The sequence below is a fragment of the Suncus etruscus genome, chromosome 1 (assembly GCF_024139225.1).
Source record: "Suncus etruscus isolate mSunEtr1 chromosome 1, mSunEtr1.pri.cur, whole genome shotgun sequence".
In the NCBI taxonomy this organism is placed as follows: domain Eukaryota; kingdom Metazoa; phylum Chordata; class Mammalia; order Eulipotyphla; family Soricidae; genus Suncus; species Suncus etruscus.
The window spans coordinates 207994244-208021420 of NC_064848.1; the positions used below are offsets into that span (position 1 = coordinate 207994244).

The 27177-nt window shown below is 55.8% G+C and overlaps 1 protein-coding gene across 1 annotated transcript in view; it reads left to right on the plus strand.

Moving 5' to 3' along the window:
- TBCD (tubulin folding cofactor D) overlaps positions 1 to 27177 on the plus strand; it is a 97398-nt gene that overhangs the window by 67825 nt on the left and 2396 nt on the right. Inside the window, exons 15-36 of the mRNA XM_049768824.1 lie at positions 4050 to 4107; positions 6799 to 6828; positions 8693 to 8778; positions 9500 to 9580; positions 13143 to 13216; positions 14363 to 14480; positions 14584 to 14644; positions 15592 to 15614; positions 16150 to 16181; positions 17036 to 17098; positions 17587 to 17663; positions 18721 to 18802; positions 20259 to 20377; positions 21873 to 21964; positions 22703 to 22843; positions 22936 to 23019; positions 23187 to 23345; positions 23452 to 23590; positions 23842 to 23963; positions 24178 to 24255; positions 26650 to 26739; positions 26875 to 26962. Coding sequence (XP_049624781.1) covers positions 4050 to 4107; positions 6799 to 6828; positions 8693 to 8778; positions 9500 to 9580; positions 13143 to 13216; positions 14363 to 14480; positions 14584 to 14644; positions 15592 to 15614; positions 16150 to 16181; positions 17036 to 17098; positions 17587 to 17663; positions 18721 to 18802; positions 20259 to 20377; positions 21873 to 21964; positions 22703 to 22843; positions 22936 to 23019; positions 23187 to 23345; positions 23452 to 23590; positions 23842 to 23963; positions 24178 to 24255; positions 26650 to 26739; positions 26875 to 26962 — 1897 coding nt within the window. The remainder of the gene's footprint in view (positions 1 to 4049; positions 4108 to 6798; positions 6829 to 8692; positions 8779 to 9499; positions 9581 to 13142; positions 13217 to 14362; positions 14481 to 14583; positions 14645 to 15591; positions 15615 to 16149; positions 16182 to 17035; positions 17099 to 17586; positions 17664 to 18720; positions 18803 to 20258; positions 20378 to 21872; positions 21965 to 22702; positions 22844 to 22935; positions 23020 to 23186; positions 23346 to 23451; positions 23591 to 23841; positions 23964 to 24177; positions 24256 to 26649; positions 26740 to 26874; positions 26963 to 27177) is intronic.

Sequence of the window (27177 nt, forward strand, 5' to 3'; positions counted from 1 at the left end):
TCCTCCTGCCCCGCAGTACCCATCTGTGCCAAGTCCCCAGCTGGTTCTTGTCAGGAGGGGACCCTCTAGCCTGGCCCACTCCCCAGCTTGGCTCTGACACGTAGCAGATCCTTCCCAGGAGGTTGCAGAGGAAGTCTATGTCCCGGCAGGGAGAGGGCGCGTCTGCCCGCCTACCGGTGGTCATTCTGTCCTGAGGGGTTGTGCCCTGCCCCAGTGCACCCAGCTGGCCCCATGCGCTTCTTTGGAGTCTTGTCACTAAGGCTCACACCTGGAAGGGGCTGGAGGGCTGGTGGGGACAACCCAGCAGGAGACTGGGGTCCTGCTCCAGCCTAGTGCCCAGTGTAGGTCAGGTGCCTTTTGAGGGACACCCACTCTGCCACCCCCGCCCTGTGCTTTCTTCACAAGACTCCCCGTGGCAGTGCAGGAACCCAGAGCCCCAGTATGGGCTGTGACCTCATGGGATGGTCTCTAAAGAATAGCTGCAGGTCGGAGCCTCCCCAGTGTGGGAGGCTCAAGCCAGGCCTGTGCTGTTCCGGGGCCCTCAGAGTCAGCTGTGTTGGGTTCTCACCCTGCCTTCTTGTAGATGGAGCAAGGCCAGGCCCCGACATTCCAGGAACAGGACTCTTGGCACGCTGTGGGGTGGTGCCCCCAAGGCAGGTGGCCCCCTGTTGTCCCTGGTCCCCATCTGAACAAGGCAGTGCAAGGGGAGAGTCCTGCGTTCCCCATACCCAACTGTGTGTCCTGTAGAGGCTCGGCACAGGCAGCGAGTGGCTTGCACCACAGGTGGAGTTGGGGCCGACTCCTTCCCAGCCTTTTCTCTGAGTCCCCATCAGAACATGACTGAACTCTGGAACGTGGCTTTTCCGAGGAGCCGGGTGCCAAGGGCTCCATGGGGTCTCCCTTGGTGCGGGGCCACGGTGAGCCTGTGGCGGCAGAAACTCGCCAGGTTCCACTTGTTCCTTTGATCTCGGAGGAGGTTACATTTCCTGGAGTTTCTGAGCATGCCCAGGAGGCTGGTAATGAGTTTACTTAGCGCATCACACCCTGAAACCTCCAGCGGGCAGTGGGCCCCCTTAATTCCCCCTCATTAACCCAGGGCTAGCGGCCTTGAGGAGTTTCTACTTAAAAAGGCCCCTCTCGCTGGTTCCTTGTGCCCATCCCCGATCAGATGAGCCAGTGCCTTCCAGGCTCGTCAGGCAGGTTCTCAGGGCACCTGTGCCCCAGCCCTTCCTGGCCCGAGTGGGCTGCAGGCATCCAGGGGCCAGCAGGGCGGCTGTAGGTGAGTCACGGGTGCCAGGTGAGCCCGGAGGACGCGGTTGGCGTGCGCTTCCCTGCCCAGGAGTATCGGTTGGGGTGTGCCTTTGAGATCTACTTCCTTGGGTTCCTAATAAGTGACTACATTTTAATTGTCAGCTTTTAAGTCCATTAATCCAGGCACCTGATAATATCTTGGTATCTTGAAGTGCACTTTCACAAACTTCAGTGGATGGTGCAAAATGAGGCAGCTGAGATCAAACTGCACTTGGTTAGGTGAACTAGAGCCGTCTGAAGCATCCAGGGAGTGGCGATGCAGGCTGCCCATGGGCGAGGCTGGGCCCTTCTGCCAATCCTGGGCACAGAAGGGTTAGTTCTTGGGCTTAGCTGCCCACTTCTTCCTCAGGAGCTTGGACAAACAGTTCCCTCGGCCCACCCGGTAAGCTTGTACAGTCCTCTCTGTGCTTTCTAGCGCCCAAAGGAAGTTTTTGCTCCATTCCGTCATGGCTTGAATAAGTGCTGGGTGGCTTCCAAAATCCATATTTCCTAAGCATTGATACATCGGACCCAGTAAGGGCTAGAAGAATGACTTGGGCAGGGAGAAAAAGAGGCCTTTCTAAAAATCACATGTCACCAGGCCACTTGGAAGCAGTAAGTTCAAATGGCTCAGAACGGTCGTTGTCCACTCTCTCCAAGACACCTTCTCACCAGTAACCTACAGCCAATATATTTGCAAGGAGCCAAAGGAGAAACGAGCCCTACTTGCGGGCATGTGGGCTGCTGTCAGTGTCTCCGATTTCCTCACCTGAAACTCTGTAGTAAGCTAGTCCTATTGACATCACCTCTGCAGGCCCCTCCTGTGCCAGGGGCAGTGCTGGGCGGGTGGAGCTGGAGAGGAGAGGTGTGGGCCGCCTGGGCATTGGCTCCCAGATCTCTTCCTCGAGGGCAAAGTTGTCCTGAAAAATCAGGCAAGGCCAGCGTTGCTCAAAGCTACGTCTTGTTCTCACTCAGCGTTTCTTAATGGCCAACCTCCAGAGGGAAGATAAACCCTTTTGTTTTCCCAGGGAAGTTACCTGGCCCCTCACCTGGTCATGGCCCCCACAGCGCCTTTGAGCTTCCTGGGCTTGGCCTCCTGCCGGCCCCGCTGGGGAGAGTTTTGTTCCCAGCCCCACAGACAGGCCTGTGTGTCCACATCTCTGGGCTTCCCAATCAGAGAGGGTTCAAGGCTTCTCACTGCGAGAATCACTGCTTAAGGGAACTCAGCTGCACCGCTGCTCCCGGCCACACCTGCTGGGAATTGGGTCCTGGAGCCCGGCAGGTTGAGGCAGGCAGGCAGGCAGGCAGGCAGGTCCTGGACTCGGACAGAGAAAGTCCCTTTTGGCTCTGGCTGGCAGATTGTTTCTCAGTGCTGGGAACTCGGGCAGGGCTGACTGTGGTGTCTTCAGGAACCAGGGGAAGGTGCACCCTGCAATGGGAGCCCTGAGGGGAGCTGCAGGGACGGGGGCCTGGGGCCGCTTTCCTGTGTCTGTGATTGCTGTTGCCATGTGAAATACTCGTATTTCTAGGTAAGCCAGTTTTCAGAGCGTGAAATCAGAGCAGTTTAAAAAAACCAACAAAAACCAACCACCCAGCCTGAATCAGAACAGCATTGAAAGCCGCTTTCACAATCGGCCCACTGTTCCTCACAGCGTGAGCGAGGGTTTCCTGGCTGAATGTTGTGCTTTTGACGTGGCCTTTTTGCCCTTGTCCTGTGTGGTACCTGTTACATTCCACACTCCGTGAGAGAGCTTCCTTGGGGATGCCCACGTGCACCTGGCCACCAGGGACAGCCTGCTCAGGCCAAGGCCACATGGTTCAGCCCTGTTGGGCAGCCTCCCTGGCCAGCCCAGGACGTGCCATGCTGTGTCATCACCCTTGTCTTCGGCCCGCCTCATGGGAAGGGGCCCCATGTTCAGTTCTGGGGCTTTTTGTGTCCTTTTTCCAAGTGCAGCAGCAAGCTGATGGGTTTCGCCGCCTTTATCCCCAGCCCTGCCTCCTGGTCTGTTCATTCATTTCCAGAAGATCCCACTTGGTGGGTATCCCACAGCCTGTCAGCCAAGCCTTGGTACGCCACGTGCTCTGTTTGCCGGTGGAGGCTGTGTGTCTGACCCCGTCCGTGGGGCTGGACCTGGGGCTGCTCACCCGGGGCACGCAGAGAACAGCTGTTCCATGTGTTCTGACTCCACAGGCTTCCTTGGCCTGCGGCCCCTCTACCGCCCACGCGGCACCCCAGCCGAACCAGCTCCACGACGCTGGTCTTCCCTGTCCTGCTGGCTTCTGGGTTTCAGGCCTTTGGGGGGTGAATGGGGGCCCAGAGATGGCCTGTCAGCTCAGGTGACACTGTCAGGGGCTGTTAGTGTGGTGTCAGCCCTGCCATGGGTGAGGGCACCTCCCTTTGCAGGGACTTGTGTGTGGTGAAACCCTTTCTCTCTGAGAATGTTTCCTCTCTGGGCTGAGCTGAGACGCATGTTGCTTGGTGGCATGAGGAAGAGCAGTTCACCTCCACCACCCTGGCCTCTGCTGCTTCCCGGAGCCTCACTGGGTCTGTCAGCACTGCCCATGGGAGTGATAGACGCCGGGCACTCGGGATTGGGGGTCCCCATGGTGTTCTGGGGACTCAGGTCTCAGCCTTCGAGCCTCAGGCCAGCCTGCCTCTGGCTCCCACCAGCTGGTAGGGTGTCCCACCTGTCCTTGCTGGGTCTGGGATCAGGCTTGCTGTCCACGGCTGCTCACTGACCACTTCCCCTTTCCAACAGTGCTCTGGTGGTCGCTGCTGTGTTTGACCGGAACATAAACTGCCGGAGAGCCGCCTCCGTAAGTGTTCCCGAGGATGGGCAGCCCTTAGGCCACGCATGCAGCATAGGCCCTGGGGTCACTGGCACGTTGGGAGTGGGCCGAGGGCTTCCTGAGGGTTGGCCTGAGAGACATTGGACTATAGCGTGAGTGTATGTGCGTGTGTATATGAAGCTGCATGTGTATGCACAGCTGTGCATGTACACACAGTCATGTTACACGGAGCTATCGCAACACACATGTGTCTGGTGCATGCATGTGCGTGTCCAGTTATCCTATGTGGCTGCCACAGCTGCCAGGGCCAGCCAATTCCTTGTAGACCGTCCTGCGCTGGGTGGTGTCCTGGCTGCCAGAGCCTCATGCCACCTGCTTTACTCTGTCCTGGCTTCCTGCTCATCTCTCCTGGCTGAGGTCTGAGCTCTGTCACAGATGCTGGGCTGGGGGTAGCTGGGGCCAGGAGGACAGATATTTCCAGTGAACCATATGAGCTGGACGAGATCATGAGCCACAAAAGAGCCACTTTGTTGAGAATTGCAGATTGAGGTTTTCTGGAGACGAGCTGCTGTGAGTGGGGAGCCAGAGAGTCGGAGGTACCAGATTGGAGCCCAGGGATGACCGGCTCATTGGATAATGCTAGGACCAGGGGAGCCTGGGCCGACCGGTCAGTTGAAGAGTTCTAGGACCAGGGGGCTCCCGCCAGATGCCTGGTGCAGAGGTCTGATTTCTGGGGATGCAACTACATCTGCGGGCAGTCAGGCCGAGGGTGTCCCACAACCTCATTCTGCCCAGAACTATAGGGACCCCTGGCATGGGTACATGGAAGGGGAGGGTTAGCCCCGGGGAACACTCAGGGCTGGTTCTGCGTGGATGGGTTTTCGTTTTCTGGGTCGAGTGCAGGAGTGGGGCTATGAGGGCCTGTTGAGGGCCATGCTGACGGGTTCTTGGACCTCTGGCTTCTTCCTGCAGCTATACCTTCCCCATCCTGTCCAGTCTGGTGTCCTATTCTTACCAGCTATGGTGCAGCTCACTGTGCTTGGAACATGCGCGTGATGCAAAGCATCTTCTTGTAGGTGTTTGTATTTGGAGTGGGGAGTGGCTGGGCAATACCCAGGGTGCTCTAGCTCAGGGACCACTCCTGCTGGGGCTTGAGGCATTGAACTGGGATTGGCTACATGTGTATAAACATTTTTCCCCCTGTGCTATCTCTCTGGCCCCTTTTTATGCTATTTTTTGACCTGACTTTCCTCTGGGTAAAGTCTCTCTGTCCACTTTCTAGTTCTTTCTGCCTCTCAGTGTGCTGGGAAGACGCAGGCTGACCTGGGTAGCGGGGGGGGGGGGGGGGCTCTTTCTGAGTGCCCACTTAGAGAAATTAGGTTGCCAGGGACACTAAGTGATTTTTTTCTTCTTCTAAAAATGGGACCAGAGTTTGAAGGTCTCTTTCCTGCTTCTCCTTTAGGGTTGGCGGTGTTGTGCTCAAAGATACTCCTCCAGGAACTGGGGAACTTATATATTACCTGGGCTTGTGCTGGAGTCAGCAATGTGCATGATAAGCACCTTGCTCATTGCAGGATCTCTGGCCCTAGGACCTCTGCCCAAAACTGGTACTTGGGTGTGGACTGAGTCCTGGTGGGCTTCTCTGTGCCCCAAAACTGGTTCTCTCCAGGCAGTTCTCCTGGTCACGGTTCTGGTGTCAGTCCCCAGAGTAGTGCCCCAGAGTAGTGCTTCTGTTGTTTGGTCCTCGATCTGGTATCTTCCTTGCCTTTCGGTTTGTTTTACTTGGGATTTTTGTTTTCTCTAATAAACTCATGACAAAACTGTTACACTCTTAGTCTCTTCCTGTGTGGTCCCCACAAAGGCCCTGGCCTCTCTGGGCCCTCTTCCCCATGAGCTTGTCTCGCGTCCTCTGTCCATCTAAATACCCTGCAGGTACAGTAATGAGACTTCTGGAAGGTGCATGGCCCTGGGTGCTTCTGCTCTGTTCTGCCTGTGGCAGGGCTATGCCTCCGGGGCACCCTGCCCTCTGGCCTCTGTCACCTGCTGAGGCTGTGACATGTGCTGCGGGGCTACCACAGCCACGTCCCAGAGTGGTTTGTGTGCCTGCACTCGGGTCATGTTGCATGCCTTCCCCCCCATGGCTTTATAGAGTCTCTTCAAGCAGCGAGCTTGAGGCAATTGTCTGTTCCCAGAGCCCCAGGACTAGACCTTGTGCTGGGCTTTATTGAGCCCATCAGACGAGGCTGCTTTCCTTTGCATGATCAGGAGTGTTTAGTTAGGCTTGTCTAAGCCCAGTGTTCACAGCTTAGAGGCTACTTCTCAGAACATGATTGATTTAAAAAAAAAAAACCTAAATTCTTTTAAAAAAATTTTATCTTTGAGGCATATCTGAGCACACTCACTAGCGCTCAGGGCTTACTCCTGCCCGGCTCTGCACTCAGGAAGGCTCTGGCGACCATATGAGGTGCCGAGGATCAAACCAGGTCAGCTGCATGCAAAGCCAACACCCCACTCGCTGCACTATTGTTGTGTTCTCTACACTCAAATATCAAGGAATGCTAGAAAGTCAGGCCCAGCAGCGGCCACTCCAGCACTGCCCAGCCAACAGCAGAGACATTCGCCTGCAGATGAAGCCACGGGTCACTTGAGTTTGTTTTGGAGTTTCTCTCCCGGGGAGCAGAAACCTTACTCACTGCTGTTTGTTCTTTCTGTTCACAGGCTGCTTTCCAGGAGAATGTGGGGAGACAGGTAGGGCGACTTTTTATAGCCTTCATTTCTGGTGCTTCCTGCAGAGGTAGAGGCAGACAGCTAGAGATAGGGCCATATGCCTGGTGTCCTCAGAGCTGGTCCATGGAGTAGGACTCAGAACGGCTGACACATAACCAGTGGCTTCTCAGTGGGGTGATGGGACTCCAGTGAGTGTTGACATAGCAGGTTTGGTTGGAAACCCAGACCAGAAGTAACTCACCACACACATGTCAGGAATAAGCCCACGGGAACCCCAAGGACCCCCTGAGGTGGGGGTTTCTTTAGGTCCTGGTGGTGTCGTGAAGGTGTGTGTGTGTGTGTGTGTGTTGGGCAGGAGTGGGCTGTGGGTGCAGAGCTGTGCCCTGAGGGACAGAGGGAGGAGGAGATGTGCTTAGGTCAGGGTGTGATTCTGAGAGGCCAAATCCCGGGTCTAGTTTGCAGGAGCTGGGGAGGGTCCTGGGCCAGTGGCTGTCTGCACAGGAAGGTTCCCTGGTCCCCTGGCCCTATGTCAGGCTTGCAGGCCCTTTTCTGGCACCTTTGGTGAGGATCTGACCTGGGCTGCATGGTTGTCAGGAGTCCAGCGGGGAGGGGAGGCCTGAGCTGTCCTGACGCTGACACACAGCTCTTGGGTCTGACTGTGACTCAGGGATCCTTGAGTCTTGACTGTGACTCAGGGTACCTGGTTTGAATGCTGACACACGTATTCTGGGTCTGACTGACTCTGGGCACTTGGGTCTGTGGCATAAGGCTCCTGTGTCTGGGACTTGGGATACTTGGAGTTGGCAGTGCCCACCAGCTCCAACTTGCCCCCTGGCCAGTCCTGGTGCTAAAGGGGCCCCTGAGGGCCTTGGGTGCTTCCCATGGCCCTCCTGTAGCTCAGAAACCCTGAGTGTTCTGAGGTGCAGCTCTGTGGGCTGCCTGGTCTGGCCTTGTCTGACACGTGGCTATTGCATGTGAGCAGGTCCCCTGAGTTCCTGAGTGATGCCAGGAAAGATGCCCAGTAGGACTGTGGTCCATGATGGATGCCCAGTGGGCCCATGGTCCGAGCAGGGAGGCCCCTGGATCTCTGTCACACCTCACTCTGGTTCTAGTTCATTCCTGAGAGAACTCTGTTCATTTGTCTCCAGTTTTTCACATACTGTCCAAGTATGGAGCCAGCAGACTCGGCCTTTAGGGCCTGGAAGTGACAGAAGTGGAGGCCCTTTCCTGGAATCCTCTTTGAGTTGGGGGCTCTGCCTGCCAAGGTTAGGGGTTGTCATCAGCACCCGGTCTGAGCTGGTTCTTTCCTGTTCTCAGGAGAGCACCGAGGCAGGGCGAGTGATGCCAGCTTTGTAGGGGCCTTACCTGGGCACTGCCAAGTGACCCTCACTGCTTAGGGTATGTGTTGTGAAGGCTGGTGTCTTAGGATTTGTACATATGGAGGCTTTGGGGTTTGGGAAGTCCTGGAGTTTGGGGGTACTCTAGCTGCAGGGATCCCGTCCGCCATCAGTGTTCAGCTGACCAGAAGTTCACTGAGCCCAGGATGCTGTGCTGCCTGGTCAGGAGACAGCTGACCTGGGTGAAGCACACACTGGACATGCCGCCCAGTCAGGTCCTTGACAGCAAGGAGCTTGGGCGCCGCGGCCCCTCCTGGGATGGACCTGATGCCTTGGGCTCAGGCCAGGCCCGGGCTTGCTCATGTGGCCACGTGTCCTTCCATGTGAACTGCCCCGGCCATGGCAGGCAGTCCAGTGGTTTCTTCAGTGTAGGGCCGAGAGAAGCTACAGTGTGGGGCTGCTGTTCCCCTGGCAAGGATGTGCAGCTGGACCTACTGGACCTCCTGCGTCTGTCGCTGACCCCCATCTTCCCTCCTCTCCCCCATCAGGGCACCTTCCCCCACGGGATCGACATTTTAACCGCAGCCGACTACTTTGCTGTTGGTAACATTTCCAACTGTTTCCTCACGATCAGGTGAGTTTCTCATGGACCAGCCCTGTGGGGTGGTGGGGCCTGGTGGGAATCTCAAGAGGCCCGGGGTCCCTTCCTGATGATTCTTGGTTAGCTGAGCTGTTAGTGCAGTGCAAGGGCCCTACTGCTCAGGCCCCGTGGGCCTGGGTGTTACTTCGGTTGCCCCGTGATGCAGGAGCTTCGGGGCTCTACACCTGGCAGTGCTCAGGGCCCTCCAGATCTGCACCCAACATGCTCAAGGCACCCTGTGGCCTATCGCAAAGCAAGTCCTCCCCACCACCATACTATCGCTCCAGTCCCCCTCAGTCCTCCCAGGTCCACTCGTTCTGCGACAAGGTAGAGGCCTGCCCTGAGATGGGCTGTGAGGACAGGATCCTGCTTTGATCTTGCCTGGTGCAACCTCAGGGCACACACCTCAGCCTACAGTGCTCTGGGAACTGGTATCTGCCCCAGGCCACACAGAGCACCCCGCTATTTGTGCCAGTCCGAGGTCTGCCTCACTCGGACAAACTTCCCTCCCCAGTCCCATGTGATTGGAGTATGGATGTGGGTCTCACTACATATGTTGTGCCCGCCCCATGGCCCAGCCCTGCAGCCACACATACGTCCAGTTTGCTTCTTGAAACTCACCTGCAGGGCTGTACATGGAGCCCTTTTGCTGTGCCCTGCTCACCTCCACGGCAGTGAGTGCTCAGCTTTCGCTATCTCCGAACCTCTCTTTCAGCACGTACATCGCCAGCTTTCCGGAGTACACACGGCCCCTGATAGACCACCTGGTGGATAGGAAGATCGGCCACTGGGACCGGTAGGTGCACGCTCCTTGCGTTGCTGGTTGTCTGTGCTGTTTATGGGCTCCTCTGCAGATACCCCATGCAGCCATGGTTTTGCAGAGGAGATTTCCACTGAGCTGATAACCATGGAGAATGTTTCCATTATGGAAGCCACGGTTTTTGTTTTGTTTTGTTTTTGTTTGTTTTTGGGTCACACCCAGCAGCACTAAGGGGCTACTTCTGGCTCTACGCTCAGAAATCACCCCCCACAGGCTAGGGGGACCATATGGGATGCCAGGATTCCAACCACCGTCCCTCTGCATGCAAGGCAAATGCCCTACCGCTGTGCTATCTCTCTGCCCCGAGTTTTGTTTTGTTTTGTTTTGTTTTTGGGCCATACCCTGCAGCGCTCAGGTTACTCCTGGCTCTGTACTCCTGGAAGACACGGGGGACCTTATGGGATGCCGGGATTCGAACCACTGTCCATCCTGGGTCATCTGTCTGCAAGGCAAACGTGCTACTGCTTTGCTATCTCTCCAGCCCGGAAACCACATTTAATGATGTGAACACCCAGGCCTGTGGCATCGGGACTCCTGGGGCCTTTTCTTGACTTGGTCCAGGGAGGGAACCTCCTGGGCTTCCCTCCAGAGAGGACTGGAGATGCCACCAGCCCTGCTGCTGTGCGGCCCCACTGTCGTGCCCCTGGCACTGAGCAGGCTTTGTGGCTGAGTCTTGAGTTAATAAATTTATAATAGTCCTTGATGGTTGTGAATGATGGGGGATGGAGTGGATGGGCCTTGCTCGGCCAGGCCAGGCACCTGCATCCCCTTCCAGCCAGTGGGTCTGCGGGTTCAGGGTAGCGGCAGGAAATGATGCACAAGCAGTCAGTAGAAGTCAGGAGACATGAAGCTTTATTAATAATACCCTAGCCACCATGTACGTATCTTACATGGCTTCTACACTAACTTTTTCAGCAGCCTCTGTGCAGCTGCCCTGCATCCAAAACCTGTCTCTTATCCCTCCATATTGCTGCTTCTCCCGAGGCCCCTCATGCAGAATCTCTCACTGAATTTCCCTGAAATTCAGCACAGCAGCCATAGCCACTGCCACACTGTCTCCAAGGGAAGGTGCCAACCACCCTGGTGACCACAGCACTGGTACCAGCTGCATTTTGACCACACAGGTCCACAGGCCCTACCAGGACCTGGACATGCAAAGTTGCTCCTGTCATTAGACTCATTCAGAGCCAGGTGTGAGGGTTGCTGGTCATGCAGAAAGTACCTTATGGCCTCCCAGAGCACATGTCTTCCTTTCTGGCAGGATCAAGGCTGCCATGTCTCCTCTTAATGCTGTTGTGTGGGGGGCTTGGGGGACCTCGTGCAGCGTGTGGCTGAGGCTCCCTCGGTGTCACATGATACCTGCCGAGAGCTGTGTGGTGCATGACACGGAGAAGATACAGAAACGATGCCAGACCTTTCCTTCTGAGAAGCAAAGACCCTCAGCACTAACAGGGGCGGTTCACTCAGCTTGCCTGGCCCATCAGCTTGTTGGGCCGTAGGACAGAACGTGGTTGTGGTGCCTTCGTGGACCAAGGATGAGAAGGGAAAGTTCTGTGATTTCTGCTGTTCGTTCCTTTCAGGGCTGTGCTGGTGGTGCTGAGGGAGCAAGGCCAGGGCAGGGCCGAATCAGGCCTCTGCCATGCTAAGCTCTGCTCCACCTGCTCAGTGTTTATGCTTTCTTTGAGGGCTCCAAATTGCTGCTCCTGCCATGGTTCAAGGACTGGCAGCTCTGTCTCCTTTATGCCAGGTAGTCTCTGAGTCACAGTCCCCAACACTGGGGAGTTTGCTGCAGACCTTGCTAAGCCATAGGCATGTTCTCAGTTGGGGCCCCATGAGACCAGTGCTGGCCAGTAGGATGTGAATTTAGACTCTGGGGCTCTGTGGTAGCAGCCATGGTACAAGTCCTCATGGTGATTATCGTCACGGGAACTGTCCCTGCTGCACAGACACCCTCCTCTGCCCATCACTCCTGTGGCCTCTTTTTTTTTTTTTGGTTTTTGGGCCACACCCGGTAACGCTCAGGGGTTACTCCTGGCTATGCACTCAGAAGTTGCTCCTGGCTTGGGGGACCATATGGGACGCCGGGGGATCGAACCGTGGTCCGTCCAAGGCTAGCGCAGCGCAGTCGAGGCAGGCACCTAACCTCTAGCACCACCACCCGGCCCTTCCTGTGGCCTCTTAACTCTGGCCACTGCAGATTCCTTTCTGAGACCCTGTTCTGAGTGTATGCCCAGAGTGGGGTTTCTCTATCTATCTCACAGATATTCTGTTTGTTTTTGGCTTGACGGCTCCCAAGTGATGCTCAGGGAGCCCGGGGCCTCTCCCAGTGGGATTCTTTGCATGGACTGGTTTTGAAGTTTCAGGAGCTTTATACATTCTGGATATTACTGGTTCGTTATCAGATTCAGGGTTTGAGAATATTCTCATCATTCTCAAGGTTACCTTTTTATTCTGAAGATTTTTTTTCCCCTGATTTTTGGGCCACACCTGGTGATGCCCAGGGGTTACTTCCGGCTATGTGCTCAGAAATAGCTCCTGGCTTGGGGGACCATATGGGACTCTGGGGGATCGAACTGTGGTCCATCCTAGGTTAGCGTGTGCAAGGCAAACGCCCTATTGCTTGTGCCACCTCACTGGCCCCAAGTGTCCACCTGTGGTCTTTTTTTTTTGGGGGGGGGGTCATCAGGGGTTTCTCAGGGGTTACTCCTGGCTCTATGCTCAGAAATCGCTCCTGGCAGGCGCAGGGGACCATATGGGATGCTGAGATTCAAAGCACCAACCATCTGCATGCAAGGCAAATGCCTTACCTCCATGCTATCTCTTCAGCCCCACGTCCACCTTTTCTTAAAGTTTAGTTTCTGACCTTATAAGAAGATCAGATGGTACATATGAATTAAAAAATATATATTTTAGAGGCTGGGGAGATGGCTCAGTGGGACACTGCGTGTGGCCCCTAACTGAAACAAAATTTAGTTTTTGCTACAATGAGGATTGGGGGACCATCGGGTGCTGGGGAGAAAGAACTTAGAGCCTGGCCCGTGCTGAGCATATGTCTTCCCAATAGAGTCTCTATCAGGAAGGGCAGTGGGTGCCAGAGGCCATTGCTCAGTAGAGAGCCCTGCAGTGTGCCCAGCTTCTCTGCCTGAGGCCCGTGCCCTGCTCCCAGATAAGCCTGTTTGCTGCTGGTGAGTGTAGCGAGAGCACGACAGTGTTGGCCACCGTCAGGAACCAGTGCAAGCCCTGGGCAGGATGAAGTGTCTTTGTCTAGTGCCACCTGTGGGAGCGTGTGAGTGGATGCAGTGGCCATCTGTGATAACTCTCATCTGTCTCTTCACGGTGACCGATGGCTCTGTGTATGCCCAGAGTTCTAGGCAGAAGGGCCAGTGTCTCACCCCATGGGCTGAGTTGTGAGCGGTTCTTTGACCTGGAGCCTTTGTGCTTTTGGGTTTGAGGTTTGTCAGGACAGAGGACCCGGCTGACTGCGGTGTTGCCACCTTGCTCGGAGCAGAAACTGAATCTTCTTTGTATCCCACTCCAGGGTCATCAGGGAGCTGTCAGCGAAGGCCCTGCGTAACCTCACCCAGCGAGCACCTGGGTACATGGCAGCTCACGGTAAGTGGCTCGAGCACTGTCCACGCCTGTTCCTCCAGACCCCGAGCACAGGAGAGCACTGTGCGCACATGGATCCTGGGCGCTGTCAGGTCGGCCATGGAGGTGGCCCTTCCATCCCCTACCATGGACATGGTTTTTCTGTCCCTCTTACGGAATGGCCTCTCTGAGATATGGTGAGAAACTCGCTTACTGTTTGGACAGACCAGCCAGCCCATTGTCTCCTGTTGAGCTCGTGTGTGCATTTCAGAAGAAGTTTCCGTGCAGGTCAAGTCATTGACAGCAGTGGGTTGAGTAGAGTCCAGAGAGCTAGCACAGGGTTAAGGCACTTATTTGCCTTGCACAAAGTCCACCTGGGTTCGACTCTCAGCATCCCAGTATGGCTGCCCGGGCACGAGTGATTCCTAAGTGCAGAGCCAGAAGTCACCCCTGAGCTCCATCAGGTAGATCCAAAAGCAGCCTGAAGCAACAAAAAATCAATGTTCCAGCTCCCTGGCAGCTCTTACCTGGGAAACCTGCAGGATCTAGTTAGCTGACATCCACTCTGGTGTGAACTCTGGACAGAGGTTTGGCCTTAGCATGATATGTTACCCTCTACCCCCAGGGAGAGGGGACATGTCCATCAGTGTCTGGTGACAGAGGGAGACTCTTGTCTCTGACTTGAGCTCACTCTCCCTGGGCTGGGCTATCCTTAGGTTGTTGCTGGCCCTGATGGGGTGGGGTTCCCGTCTGTCCCTCATCTTCCTCCCAGTTCCCACACAGCATTGGCCCTGTTCTCTGCTTGCAGGAGCTCTCCTGGCCACATCTGCACGGAGAATCTGAGGCCTCGTCTTGCCTGCTGGGGGGATGGGGTGGGAAGGACAGGGCCTATCTGGATGTGGTTGGAGGCCTGCACCTGCCTGTCCTAGCCCAGAGTGCTTTGGGGTCCTACAGTTTTGTCAGTCTTGTTCTGGGTCCCTGTCCTCAGCAGGGCCCCCAGTGCCCCACTGCTCTGGGGCTGAAATGCTTGGAGCAAGGCTGACCCAGGTGCTGACCGCCTGTCTGTCCTGCCTGTCTATCTGACAGCATCCAGGAATCCTTCTTTCCCTCTCATACCTGCCCGGAGCCTGACTGCGATGTCTTGATCTGTTTTTCTGCTTGTCCGCATAGTCCTCCCACAGCTGCTGTCCATGGCTCAGAGTTCTGACTTGCATGAGCGGCATGGGGCGGTGCTCGCCTGTGCTGAGGTCACCCACAGTCTTCACAGCCTTGCGAAGGAGGAGCGCAGGTAGGCAGAGCTCCCTTGGGTGGAGGTAGTTCTGGACTTGGCCCTGAGATCAGGTGTCTGAACCTAGCATCTCTGCAGGGCTCATGTGCTTTGCTCCCCACAGGTCCATCACTGACTACCTGGATGTAGAGGCCCTGCAAGGCCTGAAGCAGATCCATCAGCAGGTGAGGGCAGGTGCCTGGAGTCCTAGGTCCAGAGAAGGCCCTACTTTCTTGTGTTCATACCGTGGGGCCTGTCAGGCTAGGCACTGTGGGCTGTCAGAGATATTGCTTGGGCCACCAGCTCCTCCTTGGAGAGGACAAGGTCCTCCATCAGGAGCGCAGGGTTCTCTCTTGAGAATGCAGAGCCCCCAGGAGCTCATTGTCCTCCCCCAGGAACTCAGGGTCCTTCCTCAGGAGTGTAGGGTCCTCCCTTCCCTCTCGGGACCCCAGCATGAGCACATGGGTCTCGGGTTCCGGCTACTGTGGCCTTCAACTTTGCTGTTTGTGAGCAGACCACTACTGGCCCTCATGGGTGCCTTAGACTGGTTTTGGCAGACAGTGCAGGTTTATCAACATTTTGCACTGTAAAGTGGAGTGTGGCTCTACCAGTGGTCTGTATCAGCCAGCGTGTACCTGTGGGACAGGGCAGTAGCATTGATGGGACCTGCTTTTTGCAGCTTCTTGGGAAGAGCTTGGACTCTGCCTCAGCACTATTTACTGTACTGCACAGGGCTATGGGACCCTGGCCATCCCCACTGCTCCCTCTGGACTTGGGGGCGGCTAGCAGGCTTTGTTAGGGAGTAGCAGACTAGGGCAAACTCGGGCCCTCTGGAGGCCAGAGTGATAGGACAGTGATAGGGTGTTTGCCTTTACATGGCTACACCGTTGACCCAGTTCAGACAAGGGTTTGATTCCCAGCATCTCATATGGTCCCCCAAGCCTGCCAGGAACAATTTCTGAGCTCAGAACCAGAGTAACCCCTGAGCACCGCTGAGTGTGGCCCAAAAAACCAAAATAAAAATTAAAAGACAACAAAATTCAGGCCATCTGCTCTTCTGCGTGCTGGCTGCTATTTTGCAGAGGTCTTGAGAATGGCATGTATATGCTGACTCTTGGTTCTTTGCTTTCAGTTCCACGAGCGCCACTTATACAGGTAAGCTCTGCTGTGTTGTGTTTGTGTCTGACTGAACAGCTTCTGAGAGGCTGTAGGCTACCTACTCACCAGCCGACCCTGCTGCAGGACTGGGTCTCTCCCAGCTGGTCTTTCTCGGGTCAGAGAAAGCTGGGTTGTGGAATGCCCCCAGGTGCTGACTATGACCTGATGGGATGTTTATTGCTGTGTGGTCTTGGCCTGGCTCTTTGCTGGCCACTTCTCACCACCCAAAGCCTGGCCCAGGTTCCCCATCGATGGCACCCCATGGTGGCTACTTGGACGAAGTCTCCTAGTGGTGACAATGAGCGCCTGGCAGTGTGGATACTGCAGCCTTGAATGTCCTGGAACCACTTGCACCTGCTTTCACCTGGCAGCGAGTGCTGGGCTGGTTTCATGCCCTGGGACAGTTGTTTCATGCTGGCGGTTAAGTGGCTTCAACCTTTGGGTCGTGATATCTCATGGGCTCTGCATGGGGATGATGGGCACATTTCCCTGCAGCGGAGCTCTTGAGCCCAGTGTTTTTGATCCTTTGCAGGGGCCTTGGAGGAGAGCTCATGAGACAAGCAGGTAGGTATGTGGGAAGGCAGCTTTGAGGGCAGGGCTGCCTGCTGACATGGATGATGGCATGGGCTCCTGTTCCTGCTCTCAATTCTGCACTTTCCTATGGGGACCAAGGATTTGATTGTCTTGGCCTTTTCTTAAGCCCCGTGTGCTCCCCTGAGCAGTGTGGTGGGCAGCATCCACAGGCCCCAGTCTTCCCTCTACCTGTGACTATCTAGGACAGCCTGTCCCTGAGCGGGTCCTGGCAAGTATGTGAGGCATGCTGCTCTGTCCTGTGTATCTCCTGCCCCCGTGGGGTAGCATTGGGGTAGGTTTATGAACCTGCAAACCCCATGTGAAGGGCCCCAAAGCTGGTGGAGCCAAGTGTGGCGCTGTTGGCTGGGTCTGGGGTCAGTCACAGAGCAGTGGGGCAGTAGTGCAGGGTGGGGTCAAATGGTGCCCCCGACGGGTGGGATGTTCAGTGGCCAGTAGCAAGTCTGTCTTGTTAGATGAAAGTTTTTAGTAAGCACGCAGGGTTTTGACCGTCAAGTTTCGGTTCTGCCTCAACAGTTGGCTTGCATGGCCCGGACTGTCACCTCGTGTTGTTGGCCCTGGTGGATGCTCATTCATGGCCAGGCCGCACCCCAGCAGCTGCCTCCTGCAACCGTGCTCTGAGCCACCCCAGGACTCCCTGTCCCCATGCTGTGTCCACCTCTGCCTGCACACAGTGCTCCCCTCTACACCTCTCTCTGCTCTGTCGTGCCTGTTGTCTGTGACCTAGTGCAGGTGTCGAGGTTCCGTGCAATAGGCCTCGCTTGCGTGGAGTTGCCGATGGCCACTGGTGGGGTGGCTCCTTCCACAGCACGTGTCTTTCCCTCTAGTGTGCTCTCTGATAGAGAACCTGTCACTGGCCCGGATGCCCTTCAGAGGTGACCCCATCATCGGTAAGATTTACTCTTCCAGGTCACTGCTAGAACTGTGTGTTAGGAGTCTGGGGTTTAGCCCCAAGCACCACCAGGGACCTAGCGGTGTCAGGCACTGCATGGCTGAGCAGGGTGGGACCTTGGGACCCTGAGAACAGCCAGTTTGCCAGGGCCTCTGAGCACCCCAAAACAAAACTAAACAGACTTCCTCGGGCCTTGAGTCCGCACTCAGAGCTGGTCTGGCCTGCTGGTGCCTCTAGTGCCACAGGCTCCTGTGCCCCCAGATGGTGATGTCAGTCCCTGGAGGCCCTGGGCATGTCTCAGAGCTGCAGGAAGGCCTTGGGTGAGACTGCCGCAGTCCCTTGACCTCTGTGGTCTAGAGGCTCCAGTCAGGGTCAGGGCAGACTGGCTGACGGGAGGGTTGCGCCTGTTCAAGCAGGAAGGGGCCGCGTGGTCTGATTCTGATTCTCCGGACCCTGCAGCCACTGACGAGTGTGTTCTCCCCACAGAGGGCTGGCAGTGGCTCATCAGTGACACACTGCGGAGCCTCTATCTCTTCTCCAGCTCCTCCAGGCAGAGCATCAAGGTGAGCGGCCACAGCCTGAGGGACCCGCCTTCCCTGAGCATCAATCAAGACTCCCATCCACCCACCCTCCCACCCAGGGGCCATCCCGAGGGCCTCCTGCCTGGGCCTGGGGCACGGGTGGGGAGGGGCTTCCTGTACTTGAGACCAGGGAAGTGTGTGGGGTTCTCCTTCCCACTAGAGTTCTGGAGCACTTTTGTGGGAGCACACAGCCTTCTCCCGCTGCAGCTTTGGGAGGGGATGCATTTGGGGTCTGGGTGTTTCCACTGTCCTCACTTCCTCTCAGGGATCCCCGAAGATGAGCTCTGGTTGGGGGCTGGAACATGCCCTCTGGCAGCTACCTTCTTTTTTTTTTTTTTTTTTTTTTTGGTTTTTGGTTCACACCCGGCAGCGCTGAGAGGTTACTCATGGCTCTGTGCTCAGAAGTCGCTCTTGGCAGTCTCCGGGAACCATATGGGATGCCGGGATTCGAACCACTGTCCTTCTGCATGCAAGGAAAACGCCCTACCTCCATGCTATCTCTCCAGCCCCACAGCTACCTTCTTCTAGTAGCCTAGTGATCATGCCATTCTGCAGGGGTGGGCCTGTGGCCTTGGCCCATAGGGCTGACCCTGGACCTCCAGAAGGGAACAGGGCTGTGGCGTCTGCCTGTCTGGGCTGCTTGGCTTCTGGGTGGCCTGTGCCATGTGGGTGGGACTCCTGTCCTGTGCTCATCATTCCTGTGGCCTTTGTGCCCAGAAGCAGGGACTGGGCCTGTCCCCTGGACTCTGCATCCTGGGGCCACTGGGACCTGATAACTAAAGGAGGGCAAGGAGGATAGCATTGCGGCTGTGGGTGTCAGCCCTTGGGAAGCGCAGATTGGGCTGGTCTGGGTCTGGAGGAGTGAGGCCCCCTGTGGCAGAGGGTGGGCAGAGCTGGCAAAAACCGAAGTGGCTGTGTCAGGGTATGGCCCCTAGGGGCAGAGGGTAGGCGGAGCTGGCAGGGTGCCACGTGCTTCTCTCCTGGAGTCTGGAGGCTGAGCTGCTGTGGGCCCAATTGGGCCCCTGTCCTGCTCTTTCAGGATGCTGCTGTCTCAGCCTTAGCCGCCCTCTGCAGCGCCTACTACCGGGAGGAGCCTGGGACTGAGACCCTGGCCACACATGGTGAGTGACCCATGTGGACACGGAAATTGGAGAAGAGACCCATGGGCTCATTCAGGGTTGGCCCCACAGCACCCCTTTCACCTGCCATCTTTTGTGGAGAATTGGGGGTATTTGCTCTTGCTGTGGTCCTGCAGAGTCCTGATACTGTATGGAAGGAAACTCCCCTGAGGTTATTCAACAAGATTGCCTGGCCTTCCTGTCCTTGTTCCCATCTCCCTCTGCTCTGCCATCCCATCATCTTTCAGGCCAGCAGTGGCTTCCTTAGCCGGTGTCTTTGGGTCCTCGCTGGGTCAGACAGTGCCACCTGAGGGGATAGTCTGTCCCTTGATGGAGCGTCAGTGGCTCCCCAGTAAGTCTGCCCCCCCCCCCATCTCAAGAGGTTCTACAGCTTCCAAAGGTGCTGCTGTTGTTCCAGTTCCCAAGTTGCTGACATGAATGAGTTTTTATTTTTATAGTATGTCGCCATTGTCTGTAGAGCAAGGCATCAGGATTCTATCTCAGTTGTTTTTTTGTTAGTTTATTTTTGGGCCATACCTGACGATATTCAGGGGTTACTCCTGGCTCTGTACTCAGAAGTCACTCCTGGCAGGCTTGGGAGCCCATATGGAATGTCAGGGATAGAACCTAGGTCAAGTAGCCTGCAAGTGACTCATTGTGCTCACTACCCACTCTGGCCCCCACAAAGTTACTTTATAAAAGTCACATGTGCAGTCAACTTTCTGTAATTTTTGTTATTGTTGAGTAAAATACTGTAGGAATGGGAGAGATCATTCAAAGGACTGGAGCAAATACTTTATTTGTGGGGTCCCTGGATTCAGTTCCTGGCCTCACTGAGGAACCCCAAGTATAAAGTCAGAGAAGCTCTTGAGCACTGCAAGAAAAAAGTAGTTCAAGTTTTACTAAGTTTCGTTACTCTGGGGAGGTTTTACATGGATATTATTTTGTGTTCAGTCTATTTTATTGGTTTTTGGTAATCCCGGTGTTGGTGGGTTGGGTGGAGATATCTGTCTGTTTTTGCAGTCGCACGGCAGAGCAGTGGACCTAAAGCCCTTCCTGGAGCGGTGCTTGTAGGGTACCCAGCCTGGCCTTCTCCCGGCAGCACTGCAGCCCTCTGGCCTGCCTGGCACGGTGCCTGCCCTTGTAGCAGGCCCATCAGGAGTTCTTGTTGCTGCAGCGGCCAAATCACAGCAGAAACTGGGGCTGTAGCTGCCACTCTTAAAACCCACTTGGATTTATTTTCCTAAGCACGGAATCATGTTGGAAATCGCTCACAGAAACCTTAAAGCCACTTTTAAATTTCGAAGCTGTTGTCCACACACCTCTGGGCATGTGTCTGTTTCCAGCATCCACAGTGATGTGATGTCTCTTCTTGCGTCCCTTCAATCACACTTGCTTGAGCCGTGGCAGGGTCTCAGGAGCGGCGGACAATGTGGGTCTCTCTCTTGGCTGTTTCCAGGGGAGTTGGTTCAGCAGTTTATCACCGAGCTCCAGCACCCGGAGGAGATGACGCGCTGCGGCTTCTCACTGGCCTTGGGCGCCTTGCCAGGCTTCCTGCTGAAGGGCCGGCTCCAGCAGGTGAGGGCACTGCAGACATGGGGATGCTGAGTCCACTTCGGATCAGCTGCAGGACCGTGCCTGGGGAGAGACAGAGTCACAGTCAGCACCGGAAGTGAGAGGGAGGGCGGGCCATGCTGCTTGGGACAGAGCTCCTTGGAGGAAAGCAAGAGGCAGTGCTACGGTAGCTCTTTATTGCTGGGCAGTGGTGCATCTCGTTGTAGAGCAGATGCTGAGAGCTGAATGGAATAGCTCTTGCCTAAAGCAGTGCACGTGGGACAGGGCCCCTCTTCTGGGGACAGTGGTGGTGTCACCTGTCCTGTGAGTGGCCTGGCAGGCGCTGGGCTCTGGTGTTAACTGGAGTGTCCTAATGAACCCTGAGGCTGCAGGGGCTGTATAGGATCGTGCCCATCTCTGGTGTTGAGGAGTGGGCACAGTCCTGGAGATAACAAGGGGCTTAATGGCCTGTTGGCCTCATCAGAAGTCCATGAGGAGTGATGAGACCTTCACGCCCAGTGAGAATCTCTCCTACACCTGCGTCAGGCATGGCATGTCCATCCCACCCTCATAGCCAGTTGCCTCTTGGCCCTGGGCAGGAGGGCAGAGCCTGGTGGGGCAGAAGCACTGGGAGACATGGCGCTGTGCCGGACTCAGAGATATAGACGTGGTGGCTGCAGGCAACCCTGCTTGTGGGGGCTGAGGCTAACGCGGCTTCCTGAGAACTGAGCCGCTCTGAGACCTTGCTGTCTGGGATAGTGCTGCCCACTGGGGGCTGCCTTTCTGAATGTCCCTGCCCAGGCTTGCTCCCTTCTGCCTCTTGGACCCTGCCAGTACCTGTTGCTCATCATCTGCCCTCATAGAGGGTGGTGGGGTGGGTGGGAGGCTAGGGCTATAGCCACCTGGGGGGAGAGAGGCAGAAATGGAATATCCTTTTATTCCAGTCTTTTGCTGCCCTGGGGTTTTCTAAGAGAGAGGTAGATGTAATTCACTGGCCAGGGAGGGGGTTGGGGGGTGCTGTACATCCAGATTAGAGAGAGAGCAAGAACAGAGATAGAGGCGAAGCAGGCAGCATTCTCTCCAATGCTTTACTCTAGCCCCTTGCGTGCCAGCAGACTCTCCTCTACTCTTTTCCCAGGGGTGCTCCCCAATAATTGCCGGACTCTCCCATTTATAGTTCGGGGGCAACTGTCAGATGCAGGGGGTCATGTCCCAGTCCAACTGCCATTACAGGGTGTGTGTGTCCGAGGGACATGTCCAGGTCCGATTACCGTTACATCAGCAGCAGGCCTGGCTAGGTCACCTTGGGGTCTATGTGCAACGGACTTGTGCCAAGCAAAGAGCTGCCAAGTGCTCTGAGGGAACGGGGGTGGGTGGGGTGGGGTGTGTGGTGGTTCCCCAGCATGCTGGGTCTCAGCAGAGTGAGTGGGAGCAGGAGCGAGTGCTGGCCATGGTGCTTCATGATGCAGGTCAGCCCTTGTCGACCACTGATGATTTTTTTGGTTTCTCCGCTTTTCAGGTTCTCAAAGGCTTAGCAGCCGTCACCCACATTTCTCCCCAGGATGTGAGCTTTGCGGAGGCGAGACAGGATGCCCTGAAGGCCATCAGCAGGTGAGTGCCACCGTCTGCCTCTTCATACTGGGAACTTCAGAATGGCCTTGGTGCTTTCTAGCTCCCGACAGTCAGGCGCATTTCCAGCTCCCCAAGGCCCAACTTTATTTGTCGTACTTAAAATGAAGATTTACTCGAGTTGACTCTCTTACACAGTGAGTTCCTGAGGAATCGGGTGTGTGTGTGGTGATGAGGCGGTGTGCATGTGTACAAGTGTGTGCCCAGAGCCATGGCAGGGGTCCTGTGTGCATACGTGTGTCCCAGGGCTAGAACAGCACTCCTGTGTGCATGTGTGCAGGGGGGTCTGGGCCTCCACACACCCGTCAGAATACAGCCCCGCACACATCCTGTCCTGTGGACAGGCAGATGGAAGCCGAATTGGAGGGCCGGATCGATAGCACAGCAGTAGGGCATTTGCCTTACACATGGCAGATCCAGGATGCACCTGGTTCCGTCCCTGGCGTCCCATATGGTCCCCCCAAGCCAGAAGCGATTTCTGAGCACATAGCCAGGAGTAACCTCTGAGCGTCACTGGGTATAGTCCAAAAACCAAAAAAAAAAAAAAAAAAACAAACAAAAAAATTAAGCTGGAAGGCACTCGGGTGACATTATTTGTGGAATATTTGGGAGAAGCTGTAACCAGGAGGGGCCTGGAGTTGGCAGCGCCTGCCTCTAGCTGGGAGACATCGTGTGCCTGGGAAGTTGGGCCCATTTGCAGTTGGTTCCCACTTTGTTTAGGATCTGCCAGGCGGTGGGGGTGTGCGCCCAGGGGTTGCCGGACGAGACTGTGTGCGAGGGGAACGTGGCGCAGGTGTACGACACGCTGTTCGCCTGCATGCAGGACTACACCACCGACAGCCGCGGCGACGTGGGCGCCTGGTGAGCTGAGGCCTCCTGCTGGGTGTTGTTTCGTCCCTGCCACATCCCCGGCATACCCCCCAACCCCCCACCATGTCCCTCTCGTGCTGCAGTGTCCGCAAGGCCGCCATGACCAGCCTGATGGAGCTGACACTGATGCTGGCTCGAAAGGAGCCCGGCCTGCTGGACGTTGGCGTGTGAGTCTGGCCAGTCGCATCTCCTCAGGATGGGGCTCAGGGGGTTCTCCCCCACTGCCTCCAGTCTTCGTCAAGGCTTCCCCCTGCAGTCCTCTGTGGTCAGGCGCAGGGAGCTGGGGGACTGCTTCAGGGCTGTGCTTGACGGTCACCCCCTTTTGTGCCGGCAGATGCGAGCGAGTCATGTGCTGCGTCGCCCAGCAGGCGAGTGAAAAGATCGACCGGTTCCGAGCACACGCGGCCAGTGTGTTTATGACGCTGCTTTACCCCGAAGGTCCCCCAGTACCTCACGTGCCCCACCGAGAGGAGCTGGAAAAGCTCTTTCCTAGGTGCTGAGGCCAACTGGATTCTGACCTGGGCAGGGGTGGAGGGAATGGGCAGGGCCGGTGCCAGGGCAGCAGGGACGCCATCCCAGCAGAGGTGCTTTTTCCACAGAGAAGAGATCGCCTCAGTGAACTGGGCCGCACCCTCTCAGGCCTTCCCGCTCATCACTCGGCTGCTGGGGCTGCCTTCGTACCGCTACCATGTCCTGCAGGGGCTGGTGGTATCAGTGGGCGGCCTGACCGCATCCACGGTGAGCAGGCCTGGGTTTGTGCGGGCATCGACCCTTGAGACGAGGGTCTGGGGCACCAAGGCATTGAGGGGCAGGTCGGGACTTCCCACGTGGGGGAGGGGCCTGTTGGGGCCACAGCTGCATCCTGTGGGGGACCTCTAGGGCATGTGCTATGGATGGCACTGGTTGCATGTGTGCTGCTTCGGTCCCAGCCCCTTTGCAGGGAGCACATGCAGTGCAGTGCCGGGCTCAGGGTCTGGTATGCCTTGCAGGTCAGATTCTCCACCCAGAGCCTCTTTGCGTTCATGGAAGGGATTCAGGGTGACCCTCAGGCCCTGGAGCAGTTTGGACGGATGCTTCTGCAGGTGTTTGAGGACAACCTTCTCAATGACAGGTACACTGGGACTTCTTGCTGGTGGGGGGAGTTGTTCTGTGTGCCCCTAGGACGTGTGTGTGTGTGATATATATCCTGGGCGCTTCTGCCTGGAACCATGGACACGAGGGACAGCAGGACCTGCAGCTCTACACATCCACCCGATGCTGCTCGTTTCTGACATGGAGCAGAGACACTGTGCAGAGGGACTGCAGCCTCCTGCGTGTCTCCCCAGGGTGTCAGTGCCTCTCCTGAAGACACTCGACCAGATGCTGGCCAACGGGTGCTTCGACATCCTTGCTGTGGAGCCAGAGTGAGTGTCTCCATCTCTCCCTGCCCTGGGAGGGAGGCAGTGCCGTCCTGAGGCCCCTTTGTGTCCCCTGTTGCTCCAAAGCCGGCCGGTGACTGGTCCCATTTGCTCCTGTACCCCGTCCCTTCACTTCACTCCCCTGCTGACCACTGTATGTTCTTAGAGTTGTTTTTATGGTTTATTTTGGGGGCGAAGGGCCCACACCCAACAATGCTCAGAACTTACTCCCAGTTCTGTGCTCAGTGATCACTCCTGACAGTGCTTGTGGGACCTTATGGGTGCTAACGATGTAACCTGTACCTGCAAGGCAAGCACCCTACCTACCCGCTGTGCTATTGGCTCGGGCTCTCTCTTGGTTTTGACTATTTGATTTTACTCATATATGGGTAGAATCTTCGGCAGTGCACTGGGTTTAACCTATGTTTAACCTATTCCAGGCCATGAAGGTCACCGAATAGATTTCCTCTTTTCCTAAGATCTTTTTTTTTTTTTTTTGGTTTTTGGGCCACACCCGGCAGTGCTCAGGGGTTCCTCCTGGCTGTCTGCTCAGAAATAGCTCCTGGCAGGCACGGGGGACCATATGGGACACCGGGATTCGAACCAACCACTTTTGGTCCTGGATCGGCTGCTTGCAAGGCAAACGCCACTGTGCTATCTCTCCGGGCCCTTTTCCTAAGATCTTAACGGCATCCTACTTTGTCCACTAAGCACTGGACTGGGCTGTCCTCTGTCGTGGCTCTGTGAGTTGGTTTCTGTGTTCTCTGAGAACCCAGAGGTCAGACAAATGCATGTGTTAGGTTCACATGTGCAATTCTGATGACCTCGCTAAACATTCCCACTACCAGGGCCCAGGACTCCCTTCTCCCCATGTCCTCCAGCTGGTCTTATGGGTGGTCGCCATCCTGACCATGACCCATCTTCCTTCCCCTAGAATAAACGGGTGATGCCATCTTCCCATGGCCGTCTATGTCTTCAGTGTAGTCCGTTCTATGCCCTCGTCCCTTCTTGACCCAGCTTTGCTTTGTTATTCTGCTTCACATAGTCTAGATTTACTTTGCTGATGGAACAGAGTCTCTGTGAGGCTAGTGGCTATAAGGGCACTGCCTTCTCCTCCGCTACATGCCTTGACTTTGTCATCTCTTTGTAAGTCTCCAACATGGAATTTCCATTGTGAAATCTGAAAAAGGATAGGAGACATCTTAAACAAAGAGCATTTCTTTTCCCCTTTATGTTTTGAGGCCACTCCCAGCAATGCTTAGGAAGCCAAGCCATGCAGGGGCCTAAACCCGAGATTCCCACATGCAGACCATGTGTTCCAGCCTTTGAGGTACTTCCCTGGCCCGAAAAAGCACTATTTTATTCCTCTAGGTTTGGTTTTTGCCCACACTCAGAGGTACTTGGGTTACTCCTAGTTCTGTGCAGAGGAATCTCTCCTGATGGGTTTGCAGAACACATGGGATGCTGGGGAATCCAACCTGGGTCATTTTCATGCAAGGCAAACACTTCTTTGAAACTATTTTGGCTTTGTATCAGCTGTGTTAAGTGACCCATTTCTGAGACTCCAGTTTCCTGAGATCAAATCAGCACCTGTGTATTTTGGGGGGGGGGGGAATCACACCCGACGGCACTCAGGGGTTACTTCTGGCTCTGTCCTGGCAGGCTCGGGGAACCATATGGGATGCTGGGATTTGAACCACTGACCTTCTGCATGCAAGGCAAATGCTTTTTTCCTCCATGCTCTCTCTCCGGCCCCATCACCTGTGTATTTTTGACTTTGAACTGTGTACTCTGATTATATTTCATTGTCTGCATTCACGCCATCTGGGCACATAGTTTGTCTCTCATAAGTAATTTCTCCTCACTGGGACTGTGTGGTCTGAAGTCGGACCCTGCTTGTGACCCAGCTTCCTGAGTCATCCGTGAACAATGCTTGTTCTGTTTCTGTCAGGGCAACTCATCTGAACCATTCGCTCAAATCCACGTGTCCCTGGCCAAGCCAGTGCACTCGTACCTGGTTCTTGTGTTTGTGCAATTTATGCCCCTTTGCTGGTGGGGTTACTCTGAGTGCCTCATACCCGTGTGAGACTGGCCCTGGGAAGAGTTTGGCTCAGCCTTTGGCTTTTGCTGTTTACACTCCCGGTTCTGGTGGTCAAATCTGTCCTTGCTCGAATCTGTGGCTGGGTTCATTCTAGAAAATTCTTGGCAGTGGAATGTCTGTATTTGACTCTGGTTCACCGTCTCCTACCTCTGGCCTGGACTGGAGGTGAGAGGGAGGGAGGGGCCAGGTTGTCTGCAGAGTCACTGCAGTCGGTCAGTGGAAAGGGGCTGGGAAGGGAGCTGTCCACTGTCCCTGGGGCCCTGCTCCTGCGCTCACATGGCTCCCTGTATTCCCCGCAGTCACCCCTTCTGTGTGAAGCTGTTGGAGCTCTGCAGGGAGGAGATCAAGAAGTCCAGAGATGTCCAGAAGCTGCTGTCAAGTGTCGCGGTGTGAGTTCTAGCCCTGTGCTCCGAGGTCGGCTCCCGGATATGTCCATGGTTCTCTTGTATATGGAACCCGCAGGCCACATGCATGTGGTATTCTCCCCCCACCCCCCCATACACACAGTGTCCCCACTGCCCTAGGTTCTGTGGAATGGTGCAGTTTCCGGGCGAGGTGAGGAAGAAGGTGTTTCTGCAGCTGTTCTTGCTCCTTTGCCACCCCTTTCCCATGGTGAGTGGCACCCCAGGCTGTGCCCATGTATAGACGGTGTGAGCACTGCTGTCCTGCTTGGCAGACGGGAGGATTGAAGTAGAGCTTTGGCTTTCCCAGGCTCTTCTGCTTGCTTCCCACAAGAGCCCCTGGACCTGAGTCCAGTCATTCCCACCTCACTCCAGGGCCTGGGCCCAGCACTTCTTGCTACTATGTATGTAGAAAATGCCCTGCAA